Source organism: Lepidochelys olivacea (genome assembly GCF_965140295.1).
Source record: "Lepidochelys olivacea isolate rLepOli2 genome assembly, chromosome: 25".
In the NCBI taxonomy this organism is placed as follows: Eukaryota; Metazoa; Chordata; order Testudines; family Cheloniidae; genus Lepidochelys; species Lepidochelys olivacea.
The window spans coordinates 17,676,562-17,690,750 of NC_140435.1; the positions used below are offsets into that span (position 1 = coordinate 17,676,562).

At 56.1% G+C, this 14,189-nt stretch overlaps 1 protein-coding gene across 2 annotated transcripts; it reads right to left on the reverse strand.

Moving 5' to 3' along the window:
* Positions 1–1,514: 1,514 nt before the first annotated feature.
* Positions 1,515–14,162, reverse strand: DDX49 (DEAD-box helicase 49). 2 transcript variants are annotated; one of them, XM_084614615.1, is made up of 13 exons: positions 14,029–14,162; positions 12,871–12,994; positions 11,088–11,173; positions 9,173–9,294; positions 8,100–8,287; positions 7,288–7,428; positions 6,514–6,589; positions 6,083–6,159; positions 5,446–5,543; positions 4,886–4,960; positions 4,224–4,282; positions 3,689–3,760; positions 1,515–2,991 (listed from the first exon to the last, which is right to left on the reverse strand). In XM_084614615.1, exons 1-13 carry the CDS (start codon positions 14,141–14,143, stop codon positions 2,815–2,817), a joined length of 1,410 nt encoding a protein of 469 aa, XP_084470741.1. In that variant the 5' UTR covers positions 14,144–14,162; the 3' UTR covers positions 1,515–2,814. The 2 variants fall into 2 exon arrangements, with proteins under 2 accessions (XP_084470741.1, XP_084470740.1); XM_084614614.1 differs by having other exon boundaries at positions 4,194–4,282.
* Positions 14,163–14,189: the final 27 nt, after the last annotated feature.

Sequence of the window (14,189 nt, forward strand, 5' to 3'; positions counted from 1 at the left end):
CCAGCAGGGCCCCCGCCATGCCTCCACCCCTCCCCAACACTGACACCATTCCAGTCTTGAGCGAGACGCCTGCCCTGATCTCACTGCACGAGGCTCTTGTACCCCCACTGAGGCAGCCTGTTGGCCTGAGAACCCTACGAGCCGCTGTTCAATGCAGGCTCCGGACACAGCCCCAGGGCAAGACCCCGAAGGGTGCAAGACCCTGCTGGGAGACAGGTGGAGGAGGGCTGATGAAAGCAGCTTTCAAGCCAGGGAGGGAGGGGAGACGGAAGAATCGGACTGAGACTGTAAGCACATTTCGCAGAGGCCACTGACCGTCACCAGGTAAGGTGCTTTCTGTGGGCCTAGTTGAGAAAGCCCCATTCCCAGCCCCCGAGACATGCAGCTCCCCCCTCTCCTACCCAGCCATTCCTAGCCAGGCTGCATGGAGAGTTGACTCTACACTGACTGCTTGGGAGGGCTCGTTTCCCACACATGCCCTGATTCTCAGAGGAGACGGAGGGATTGAAAAGAAGGCTGAATAAAGCGCCAAGACAAAAATCCATGATCAAACCCCGCAGTCACAGGGTGCTGGAAGAAGATGAAGAAAGACGTGCTCAGCAAAGAGACTTCAGAAGGCAGAGCAAGGAGTCTGAGAGGGGAGGGGAACCGCCGAGAGAGAGATGACACAAAGGCAGCATCAAAGCCCTCACCAGAGCTGCCTGTCCCAGGGAGGAGCCTCATTAATCTTGTGCTGAGGGTTTGCTGGGGAAATCAGCACACACGGGGCTGGGGGAGCATTTCGTATTCAGAGAGCAATCAGCACGGTTCCAATAGCCGCCAGAGTCTGCGAGTCACCCTGTCTACAAGGCAGGGCCTCGAGTTCCTCTCCCTTCGCAGAGGAGCCAAGCAAGGGTGGCTGCACAATTCAGACACCTCCTGATGGCCAGGCTGGCCCACACCTCTCTAGCCACATGGCCCCAGTCATCCAGCCAGACACCCAAGCTCCTCTGGGTGCTGCCCATTCACATCGCCCCAGGTGGAGCTGCACCAATGGCTATGCGAGGCCCCTTTGTACCCAGAAGCAGAGGGCCCTGGGGATTCGCATGGCAAATCTGTGCCAGGATGGGTGTATGGACCCAGCTCTGCAGCAAGCGGGTTAGGATCCTCTCCCAGGGCAGAGGACAGGGCAGCCTCCCGAGGTGGCTGAGCTCACTGCCGAGACAAAGAGATCTGACTGAAGCAGGGCTCAGCTGGGGTGAGCGGCCAATGGGATAGAGGTTTCCAGAACCACTGCCCTGGCACCATGACAGCAGGCACGTGGTGCCAGGACCAGGGGACACTCTGGCTAGGAGAAACCTGTTCGCTATTTGGACCACGCCCCTGACACAAAACTGGGTGTTGCCCTCACTGCCTCTGGCCGCAAAGTTCCTGATCCAGCTTGATATGCCAGAGTAAAACCGACCCCTCATTCCGAGAGGTCCCTCAAGAGCAACAGCCCTTGGACAACACACCAGTCCCCTGAGCCCGGAGAGTCCAGACACCCAGTTATTTATTGCAAATAAATATTTCTTGGGGGCAGGGAAGATGCTAATAACAGAAAACATCCCCCATCACCAAAGTGGAAATAACTTCCCTCCTGATGGTCCCAGGCAACGGGAGCTGAGCTCTAGCCCAGCCAGGCAAAACTGGAAGCCTCCCACCATAGAGCTGCGACTAGTTCTGAGGCTCCAGAGGGAAGCACATTCCCTGATGGTGCCCCCACCGCACCATCCCTCGAGTTTAAAGTTTGTTGATTCTTGTGCACTTGGTCAAGTCTTCATGATGGGACATCCGGGGCCATTCTTGGTGCAAGAGTCACTTATTCACTGGGCAGGGTGCAACCCAGCAACATTTTGGATCAGCAGCATCCATTCCATGGAGTCTAATGCAGGTGTCAGGGCGGGAGGGAGCAGGATCCAAACTGCTGTGGGTTGTTTAGAGCGAAGGATGTTTGCTCCTGAGATGGCCAGGGAATCCTGTTCAGATGTGAATCAAAGACCTCTGAACTAGTCAAGTTGGATACTGGGATTGAAACCAGGCTCTGGGGAGGGAAACCTCCATTCTCGGAAGGGAAGAGGGGCCCGTGATGTTCATGTGGCTGACTGGGGCAGAGGGGGCTGGGGAGCGGTCTGGAGTTGCAAGTCAGGAGACAGATCTGAAATGAGTCTCAGAGGGGCCTCAGGATAAACAGGGTTCCAGTAACAGAGGTCACACAAATTAGGAGGAAGGGAATTTTTACAAAGCACACCAGACCAGCTTCCCTGATGGAGCCCCTCCCGTCTCTATTAGCTATTACCCTCTCAGAACACCAGCAGCCAAGCCAGGAAACCAGGGGCCAAGCTGACCTTGGCCCAGGGTTTTTAGACTCTGACTCAGGGAGAAGCTGCCAATGTAAACAAGAGGGAGTGGCAGGCACCAGCCCTGGGAAGGGAGGGAGCCCGTGAGAAACTGAGAATTGCCATGAGCAGGAGCAGTTCACCAAGGGATAAAAGTTTGGATCCCTCCTTTGTGTGTGGGGGCTGGGGGAACATGCCCTTAAGTGACACCCCTTGAGCCCCAACGAGCCCATGTCAGGCAGAAGGATGGGCCAAAGCAGCTGAGTCTCTGGAGGGGAGGGAGAAGGGAAGGGGTTACACCGGCAGAGCGATCCTCTTCCTTCAAACACCATCATCAAGTCAGAAGCTTCCACATCAACCCCCCACACATGGTCTCTAGGGGCTTGGAAGAACCTTGGGCAGCCCTGTCCCATGGGCAGCAGCTCCCACACTCCCAAGCTGTAAGTGCCTGGGGCTCTCACTTCTCCTCCTTGGCCGACCGTCTCTGCTGCCGACGTGCCTTCTTCTGCAGCTTCCTCTTCAGCTGAAGCTGTTTCTTCTCCTGCAGCGTCTGCTGGACCCTCTCGCGGAACTGCTTGTTCTTCTTCTTGATCTTGGCCAGCTCCGCCTTCCTCTTTGCCTCCAAGTCCGGGTCCTGCAAGAGCAGACATCAAGAAACTGACAACACGCAGCAGGGCTCTGTCAGCCCTGCCCCCACCCGAAGGGCCCTTGCCTTCCCCAGCTGCCTGTCCGTCTCCAGAGATGACGCACTCTGGTTATTCCTACACCCTTGCGCTCCGCTTCCCCACCCTGCTCGACCATTCTCCACCCTACAGGAGAGGGCTGTGGTCCAAATCTGGGGCGAGGTATCAGGACTCCTGGGTTCTATTCCCAGCTCTGCCACTGCCTTGCTGCACAAATCTGGGCAAGTCACTTCCCCACTCTGTGCCCCACTTTGGTTCTCCGATCCCAGCCTTGGATCTCCTCTGCTTTCCTAGCACTGCTCGGTGCTGACGCTCCACTCCTCTCTCAGCTGCCTGTTCTGCTCCTCTGATCCCCCCACTGGGGGCCGACGGGGGCTGCAAAATAACGTCCTGTCAAGCCCACCCTTCTCTGTGAAGCACAACTAACTCTGGAGAGGAGCATGACACCAGGTCTGAAGGATGCTATGGGACAACACATTTGTCAGTAGCTCTTCATCATTCTCCTCTCAAGGCAAAAAGAAGCTCCTCCAAGGGGAATGAGGCAGACAGACTGCAGCAGTGATGGGGGGGATGGGTGTCTCGTGGTCCGCGACAGGTCAGTGCTTGTCCTGGTACCCCTGGCAGCAGTGGTTGGAGAGCATCACTCACCTTTCCTTCCAGGATCATTTGCTTCCGCTTATTTATTTCCTTCTTCTCATCAAAATCAGTCGCCTCCAGTTTCTGCCAAAGCAAAAGACAAAAGCGCAATGAGGAGCCGGGCACTAGGACTGGCAGCAAGGCTCCGAGGAGGGTCGCAGGCTTGAGCAGAGTTCTGACCGACCCTCGCTCCAAAGCCCAGGCCCCCAGTGCACTGCCGAGCAGGTCAATGATCACCAGGTGGGCACACCTTAGAGTGGGGAACAGCAGATCTGGGTACCTGCCCCAGCAGTTGCATTACAAAAGCTCATGTCCTGCATAGGCCTCCTCTAGAAAGCGGAATGAGCCCCGTGACACTCCCGAGCCCTCCCCACACCTGTATATCGAAGCGAAGGCTGCGCACCCTGCCAGAGCTAAAAGCACATGATGGCCTAGAGAGGGAAGCATTTCCTGGTCACGCCAAGCTGTACAGGAAGCCGGCTCCCCGGCCAGGGCCCCCCACACTGCGGTCACTTACGATTTCACACTCCCTTCTGGCAACGTTCACCTGGGTGAGGATGCCGAGCACCGCACGCTCCTCCACCGAGAACTCCTGCAGCTTCGTTTCTAAACCGCGACACAAGACACACGTACAGCTCAGAGACTGGTACGAGATCAGGGTCCAGCCCCATTACCGACTCAGAGCACTCTGGAGAACTTTCCCCTTGCTAAGGAGCCCATTCAGCATCACTGGGGATAATGGGACCCATCACATGGGACCACCCCTCTCACGGCAACCAGAATGAGAGACCTCCCTAACCTCTTCACCCAACAGCCCTACTGGGAGCTGGGCTGCCAGGACTCCCCAAATCATGGCAGCTTCAACTGCAGGCAGGAGTCTTTTCCACTTCCTGAAGGGGCGCTCCGCAGTGTTGCTACCCTCCATCTCCAGGGCGGGGAGAAGCAGCCCCTGCTAAGCCCTCTGCAATCCCGCTGGGTGCGAGGTGCTACGTATAAGTCATGCTACTAGAGTATCAAAGGCCAGATGGTTTGGTGACTGGAGCTGCCCCTGCCCTGGGGGAGACTCAGAGCTACCAGATTTGCTGGGCCTCAGCTGCAAAGCCAGGGGAGAGAAGCTGTTTTTCTGATACCAAGAGGCTCCTGGGCCGTACGCTCTGTGTCGGCAAGGCTGGGGCTGCACCCATGCCCATGGTGAAGTGCTCCACTTACTGATCTGCTCCTCAATGGCGTGCACCAGGTGGATGTCGTACTGCGTCACCAGTGTGATGGCGAGCCCGTGCCGGCCTGAGGGATGAGAACCAGAAGGCACCGGTGACTAAGTGAACTCTGATGAGCAGTGATCCCCAGCTAACCCGCGCTCAGGTCCCACTCGCCCCTGGGAATTAGCACTGGGCACGGGGCCAGGTGCACTATGGAGAGGGGTCTTCCACCTGCTCAGAGGCATGTTACTGGCTGTCAGCGGTGGGATACCAGCCAAGACGAGTCAGCGCTGAGAGCAGTGACGGCAGGACGCTGGATCCATGGTCTAGTCCAGCCTGACACTGGCTGCACAACAGCGGAGCTGGAACCGCCTTACAGCCAGCCGGGGTAAGTGGGAGACACGTCCTGGCCTGCGATATACACGAGGTCAGCCAGATGCTCTAATGGTCCCTCCTTTCTGGTCTTAAACTGGATGAAAGGATGAATCGGGCAAGAATCCCATCACCAGGTCTCTGCTTTGAACTGTGGCCCTCCCTTACCCGTGCCTCTCACTGGCTTTCCACGCTCACCTGCCCGGGCCGTCCGGCCCACCCGGTGGATGTAGATTTTCGGCAGGCCGGGGGTGTTGTGGTTGATGACAACTTGGACTGTCGGAATGTCTAAGCCCCTGGAGCACGAGCAAAGAAATGGGGGTTGAGGAGGCAGCAGCGGGGCACCAACAGCTGGCTCTCCTCTTCTCCGCTTTCCCTGAGAGCCTCTGACACTCACGGGCCCTGCAGTGACCCGCCCGAGCCAATTCCCGGGACTCAACCATCCCTTCACACAGCCCTCAGAACCAGAGACCGCGACAGCCTGCTCCTGTGTGTCACTCTGCAGCCCAGTCAGAGGCCTGCCCTTCCCCTCAGGGCCCAGCGGCCTGCCCAGCCCCTCCCACAAGGCACCTCTATCAGCACGTGAACTTGGAGGTTACAGCGTGAAAAGGCCGGGGATGAACAGAGAATCCAGCAACAGCAGGTACATGAGCGAGTTCCAGGGTGTTCCCTAACCCTGGGCCATGACTGAAGGGAACAAACCCCTGCCCTGACCCAGACAGGACCTACGAGCTCCCCTCTCGCAAACCCCACCCCACAGCTCTTGGGTGGTTCTGCGGCTTAGGAAATGCACTGGAGCTCTGTAGCCGCAGAGAGCAGCTTCCCCTTCTCCTACCTGGCAGCCACGTCTGTGGCGATGAGGATCTTAAAGACGCTGGACTTGAATTTTGCTAAGGCTGCGAAGCGCTGCTTCTGCAAAGGGAGGAGGAGTATGGATTAGGAACGCTGCAGTCCCCAGAGCCCACATGCCCTGCACGGATGTCTGGCTTCAGGGAAAACAGCTACAAGCGAAGAAGTGGGTGCCCATGACAAGGCTTGCAGAGGGCAGGCGAGGAGTGAGGGACCTCAGCAGAGGTTTCTGAACCCGCAGAGCACCCACCTGGCTTGTGCTCAGCAATGCCCCTTCCTTAGCGAAGGGTACAAGCGTCACCTCCTGAATGCCCTCGCTCACCAGATAAATGTGTAAAAACCTGAGGTCTTCATTCCACAGCACAGCCAAGATGTGCGCCCCAGCACCCCATTGCGCAGCCCTGCTGGGTCACTCACCTGCTTCATCATGGAATGCAAAGCCACTGACGGGAAGTTGAACTTCTTCAGCATCATGTTCAAGATCTGGCAGTTCCTTAAAAACAAGAGATGTTTCCTGGTTACATATCTAGTCCCTGGGGAAGTCGATGGCCTAGAACAGAGCCTCCCACGATCCAGGTATACAGCGCCTCGGCTATGCTGGCAAACAGGATGCCCATTCCACGCTTGACACTCACTCACATGTGGCCACTGGACAGGTTGTTAAAGGTTGGTCCGAACACTAGGGGGAGCCCAGACTCTCTGCAGAGCACTGTGGGATTTCCCATTTCCTCTGGGACAGTCACATCTTGGGTTAAATCCCTGCAACTGGACTCACTTAAGGGAAGGAAATGGTGAGGAGACCGCAGAATCACAGAAACTTATGGCTCAGGAGGTCACCACCTCCATCCCTCCACAGTACCCTAAACTGGAGAGCCCCAGGAGTGTCCAATGCAGCTGGAGACCGTTGTGACCACAGCCCCTCCCCACATTGCTCGGTAAGGACTAAGCGGGTCAGTGGAGATACTCAGACTTGGCCCTTCCATAGCGTGCTATGTTTCCCGGCACTGGGAAGCACTTACACCTCCCAGGAGACAGGAAAGGACTCGGACCCTACTGGAGTGCCTGGACTTAGGGCACCACGTGCCTTTCTGGCTTTACTATAGTTAGTGGGGAGTTTGGGGTCTGAGCTACCAAAGCCCAAACACTAATATGGCCGTGGCCACAGCAATCAGCAGGTGGCTTCGGACTCACTTGCAGGTGCTGGTGAAGATGATGATGGACCAGTCCTCGTGCTCATCCTGGAAGGTCTGAATTAAATGGACGAGGTAGGCGTCCTTGACTCTCTCCGGCACGAGCAGGTAGCGCTGAACCAGCTCGTCCACGGTCCGCACTCTGTTTGGGAGGGGAAGGAAAGGTCCCCACAAAGAGACATTACCCTGAGATGGGTCAGATTTGGGGGAGGCGAAGGAGACAATGGGGAGACGGGGCCGGTTCATTGGCCAACTGCCCAGGAATCTCATAAGAGGCCCGATCGCTGCCAGTCCCTCGAGTGTTTTACTAGTGGGACTAAAAATACAACATAAATACAAATATAAAACAACAGAGCCTGGGAGGTGAGCAGCCTGTCCAACCGGCTCCCCAGCTCCCAACGCCGGGGGCTCCAGGGGAGCCCGAATCGTTTCATTGACATCAAATATCTCTGATGGTTGACATAGTTTGCGGGATCAAAATACAAAAAGGTAAAGGGGAAGTGGCAATTTCAGCCGTATTCAATTCTGTCTTAGTCGCCCAGCTGCTGGTGCCACCTTCCCCAGCAGATCACAGCACTGGGGAAGCCGGGCAAAGGAAGCGAGGTTCAGCATGTCCAGTACCAAATCCCCACCACCTAACAGCACAGGGTGTGACTGGGACCGAGGAGTTAATGGGGGAGAGAAGCACAGACCATTCCCAAGACTGCCATGGCAGTCATGGGGGGGGAAGCCCAACGTGCCGACATTCACAGCCTCCCTGCTGTACACCGGAGGGGACGGACACGACACCACATGAAACAGCAGGAGACTTACTCGGCCTGAGACTCCCAGAAGAAGGGTTTGTTCATGGCGAGGCTCTTCAGCTCATTCAGTGTGTCTGTCAGCGTAGCACTAAACAGCAGCGTCTGCCTGGCCGCTGGAACAGCCCCCAGAATCACCTCAAGGTCCTTGGTGAAGTCAGTACAGCCCTGTTCCAGCAGCCGGTCAGCTTCGTCCAAAACCTTCAGCACACGGCCGAAAACAAGCAACACAAGCCAGGCTGAGAGGAGCAGCACCACGCAGGAGGGGGATGGTCCCGATGAGGCAGCCTGGCCTACAGCCAGGAACTCCAACCCAGGCTCTAACACTGTTTCTGAGGCCGAGTCTCTGGGCCTCAGTTTCCCCACCTGTAACCCAGGGAGGATAATCCTCACCGGCCTCACAGGCTGGAATAGAAATCAACACTTGCACAGTCATGTGCTATTAACTGTTAGCACCACATGGAGCCACAACCAAGGTATGACAGAAGACTGGATAAGGGAGACTGTTCCATAGCAACATAATAATGATGCCTAACACAATCTACCTAGTACATAGTCTACAACACTTCTGAGCCCCCAGAACGCTTCACCATATTAAAGTTACAAGGCAATGGGCGGCAGAGGGGCAAAGTTACCAAACCCAGCTGTGTTAAGGTTCGACAGTGGCTATATGAAGGGATTCATGTCTGAGGTGTGCGACGAGGAGACTGAAGCGAAGGGTTACAGGCAAGACAAAAGAGAGGCTTTTGCATGAAAGATGGAGAGTGACTGGGGCACAGAGAGGCTGTTTCCACTAATGCAGACCTCATCTGTAATTCAGAACCTAGATACCATGGTGAAGGGCTCCTCACCAGTACCACGGACTCATTCTGCAGAGTCCAGGCCCCCTTCTGTGACAAGCTGGTGCATTTCCAGGCTCCAGCTGTTGGATCTGTGACTGTTCAGCCAGTGGAAAACTCAATTATCCACAGCACCTGGCCCAGCCCAACATCTTGTTTCCCACACACACAGCAGCTCCCTTTAGACACTCCCATGTCTAACAAGGTAGAAGGTTACAGCAGGAAAGGAGCCAAAGAGCTGCCTTACCAGGAACTTTATCTTTCTGAGGCTGAAGGTGCGGGAACTGCGGAGGTGATCAGCCAGCCTGCCAGGCGTGGCAATGACAACATGAGGCTTACGGGAGAGCTCCAGAGCCTGGGCCACCATGTCTGGAAAAACACCAAGGGAGCTAAGTTATACACCACAGACCAGGATCGGGGAGAGCAGCCTGCCTGCTGGTGAGGTCTCCTCTCACAGGCCTCATTCGACAAGATGTTCAGTGCCCTCAACTCACACTAACCACAAGGGCAAGGTAGGGTGCTCCCCATCTCCCAGGGCCGGACACTAAAACCAGGCATTGCATAGAGGAAGAAGCCCAGGGAACCACTACGACAAATAGGCTTCCTCTAAAACCCAGCTACTATTTGGGACTTTTCAGCATCATTTATTTACCAAGAATCATTAAACTTTAGCCCTTTCCAGCCAGGCCCTCTCCAGCTACTTCATGTTGCAATGAAACAACAAATGAAGCCGGGATTTTTAAAGCCGCCCAAAGGAGCGTTTGAAAATCTCAGCCCAAGGAAACTGGAGACACCCTCCTCATTTCATGAGCTTTGGTCCGGCACATCCTAGGCAGAGGATGACAACTCTACGGCAGAAGAATGTTGCATTTGAGGGAGAAAGTCTCTCACTTAAACCCTGATACTGGATACTAGGTGATACACGAGGACTGATAACAACACTGCTTTTTCTTTAAAACGCTTGCCTCAACCCTAGCGAGAGGCTGGGCCCCTCATAAGCAGAGATGGGCACTGTAGCTGGGCGGTCACCCCGCTCCCTCCCTGAAAGGGTTAAAACAGCCCTGGGAAAGGGCTGCCCTGGGGAGCCAATAGGGTAGGCTGATTGGGAAAGCAGCCACAGCTGGGCCATGCCCCATCAGGTCACACCTGGCCCTGTTATAAGGGCCCAGGGAGCAGCTGGGTCAATCTCTCTCTCTCTCTCTCTCCAGCTTTGGCGGGAGAAGGACCTGGCTACCTGGGAGAAAAGGGTACCTGAAGTGGAGCAAGGCTGGGGAAAGGCAAGAGGGGCAGGGAGCTCCAGCCTGGCAACTCCCCAGGCTGCAGGCCTTGCTAAAGGCCCAAGGCAGGTACTGGGGCTAAAGAGGTGTAGCCTGGGGTTAGGCAGAGGCAGCAGGTCCTACCCCCTTGCCAGTGATGAGTGGCCATGACAGACTGCAGTCTGCCCCAGTGAGCGGGTGCTGGATGATGACTGGCAGTAGCCACTGAGGCAAGGTGCGGAAAGAGGATTTGGGTTCCCCTTGGAGGGGAGATCCAGAGACTGTGGGGAACTGCTGGGGCAGAACCCTGAGGTGAAGGGCACGGGGTCCAGGAGGGACATGGGGCCTGAGGCAGGCGAGACACTGGCCTCCAGGAGGCGCTCCGAGGCTGAAGAGTTCATTCCCAAGATGACAAGCAGGAGGCGACGCACCAGTGAGCCTTCGCTTCACTACAGGCACCCAAACATTGCTTAGCTTGACAGTTTACTAAGGGCCACTTGAGGGCTGCTGTTTATTTCTTAATGAACGACAAATCACACGGCCATCAACGGTTATATCTGCTCAGGTTGTCCCTTCCATGACAAAGTACACCAGGAACAAAACCGTAGAGCTGATTAGTTTTGCCCTCCCCTTGTGATCGCTGGAAAGGGACAGCCATATGTCATACGGAGAAATCTGTCAATGGACAAAAGAAACACTGTATTTTGGTGCATTTCAGGTGAGTATTAGTTTTTACTGTGTACACCGTTTGGACAAGCAGCTTCCCTAAAGTCACCTTTTCCTCCACAGTCACTGCACAGATCTCAGAGCCAGCAGTGCTCTGAAACGGCACAGCCCCTTAAAGTGAATCAGACACGTAACCGTGCCGCGTCTTCTCAGAGTCCAGTTTATAGCCAGCACACATACCCATCCCTCCAACGATGATGCAGTCCTTCAAGCCAAGTGGCTTCCCCAGAACACGGAATTGTTCAGCAATCTGATAGGCCAACTCTCTGCAGGGGGAAAGAAAAAGGGGAAAAAATAGAACATGGAAACATCAGAGTTATATTTATTACCCTTGTCATGGACGGCTGGTCCCTGAAAGAGAATCAAAGTCCAGCCTTCCTGTGATGAAAACAAGCCCACCTCAGCCCCCATGTGAGCAGTTACCTGATAACCAGCCTCCTCATGAGCATCGGAGCCGGCAAAGGCTCCCAGAATGCAGTTAAAAGGAGGAGCTCCCAGAGACACCGGCAAGGGAACATGGCAACCTGTTAAGCTCTCCCAATCCAGGGAGAAAAGGACTAAGGTAAAAAGGGTCTGGGAAGAAGGGAGCTGGTTGGAGACCACAGTTGGCTTGAATTAAGAAGCGCTACCCAAGCTGTGGGCCTCCTATGCCAAGGAGGAAGAAACCTGACAGGAAATCCCCTTAGCCCCAAGGAGGGCTGAGAAGATCTCTGCTCCTGCAGGGAGCTCTTTTGGGGGAAGCTGAATTAAACTGGACCCCAGGAGAAGGGGACTATTGTTTAACGATTCTGGATGCAGGTTGTTTACTTCTGAATCCCAGGAGAAGGGATTACTTAGGGGATCATGCTGGCAGGGCCTTGCCATCTCATGAAGAGCACTCTGGGGTAGCACAGTGCCACGCTCCTGTGTTTGGAATATGAAAGAACAGGAATGCCAGGAAATGACAGCAGGAGTCAGGAAAGTTGTTTCCCAACATATCCCTCCCTTTGGCTGGGAGAAAAACATGTAATAAAATCCCATGGTTAGACTGTATTCGCACTTTAGGAGATCAGTGACTAGAGAATGAAAAGACTGGGATTGTTTACCACAGAAAGACAAACAACAGGACAAGATTAAAGTGCACAAAACAAAGAATGGTTTAGGAAAGTGCACTTCTCTTGTCCTGGACTCAACTCTGAAGCTATGGAACAGTCAAAGCAAAAGTCAGTGAATTCAAAACTGAAATGACTTTTTCAGTCAAATGCCTGATTACAAAGTTGGAACTCATTGCCACAGGAGATCATTGTGATGAAGAATTTACTAAGATTCAAAGGAAAAGTAGTTTACATGGATAACAAGAATATCTGGAGTTATAGCCAATACAAAACAGTTTTGGAAGGGATAAAAATCCATGCTTCAGGCTCAGACCCATCTCTAACTATTAGGCATAAACCCTTCATGGGAGGCAAATTATACCAATCCACTTACAGAGGGGTTTCTTGCACCTTCCTCTGAAAGAAAAAGGGCCAGACACTGGACAACATGGGCCATCAGTGTGAGTCGGTATAAGCTCAGGGGTTCTCAAACTTGGGGGGCGGGACCCCTCAGGGGGTCACAAGCTGTCACTCTCCACCCCGAACCCTGCTTTGCCTCCATCATTTAGAATAGTGTGAAATATTTAAAAAGTGTTTTTAATGTACAAGGTGGGGGTCATACTCAGACATGCTGTGTGAAAGGGGTCACCAGTACAAAAGTTTGAGAGTCACGGGACTATAGCTATTCCTAAAAGGTCCACAGACTCAAAAGTGCCCTCCACCTCCTTTACTAGGCAGTGCTGGATCAGTGACAGGTGAGGTTCTGTTATCTCCCTGATGATGGAGCAGCACAAACACTTACTAAGGCAAGAACCTTCCCAAGCCTCTTACAGGCAATAATGGGATTTGTTAGAAAGCCAGTGAAATGAAGCAACACAATTCAGCCTTACCGTGTGGGTGTCAGCACCAGGCAGAATATACCATAGGGATCCTCAGAGAGTTTCTGCAGGACAGGCAGGACGAACGCAGCTGTCTTACCGCTGCCCGTCTTGGCGCAGCCCATGCAGTCGCGACCTGCATGCAAGAGACCAGAGTGGCCGGGTGAGCGTGTACCCAGAGTGCAGAGAGCTGGCTCCAAATGCACGCAGCCCCGGGGAGCAGCCCTGGGAAAGGCCCTTCCTCCCTTCCGCCCACTTGGCCAGGGAACATTTTCAGCCCAAGACACAGGGGATAAGATGGGAGTGGGGGGAAGACGCAAAGGCCTTGTTGGGGTAGGGGATGAAGGAGCCCCGGTGGGGGGAGAAGACTGAGGGGGGCACTGGGCTGGGGGGGAATGTAGGGGCCAGGTGGGGGGGAAGATGTAGGGGCCAGGTGGGGGAGGGAGTGAGGGGGGCACTGGGCTGGGGTGTGTGTGTAAGGGCCCGGTAGGGGGAGGGGACTGGGGGGGCACTGGGCTGGGGGGGATGTGGGGGGAGGGGACTGGGGGAGCACTGGGCTGGGGGGGATGTGGGGGCCAGGTGGGGGGAGGGAACGGGGGGGGACACTGGGCTGGGGTGTGTGTGTAGGGGCCCGGTGGGGGGAGGGGACTGTGGGGGCACTGGGCTGGGGGGGATGTGGGGGCCAGGTAGGGGGAGGGGACTGGGGGAGCACTGGGCTGGGGGGGATGTGGGGGCCAGGTGGGGGGAGGGAACGGGGGGGACACTGGGCTGGGGGGTGTGTGTAGGGGCCCGGTGGGGGGAGGGGACTGTGGGGGCACTGGGCTCGGGGGGGGGTAGGGGCCAGATGGGGGGCACTGGGCTGGGGGGAGGGGAGGGGACTGGGGGGGCACTAGGCTGGGGGTATGTGGGGGCCAGGTGGGGGGAGGGGACTGGAGGGGGCACTGGGCTGGGGGGGGTGTGTAGGGGCCCGGTGGGGGGAGGGGACTGTGGGGGCACTGGGCTCGGGGGGGGGTAGGGGCCAGATGGGGGGCACTGGGCTGGGGGGAGGGGAGGGGACTGGGGGGGCACTAGGCTGGGGGTATGTGGGGCCAGGTGGGGGGAGGGGACTGGGGGGGGCGCTGGGCTGGGGGAAACGCTGGGGGGCGCGGACCGGGGGGCGGCGCCGCTCACCCTGCAGGATGGGCGGGATGCAGGCGGCCTGCACCGGGGTGGGGCGGCCGATGCCCAGCTGCTGCGCCTGCTCCGCCAGCCAGGCTGCCAGCCCGAGCCCGCGGAAGCCGGACATGCCGCCGGCACAGGGACCGCGTCGCACCGAGCCTCGCCACCGACCG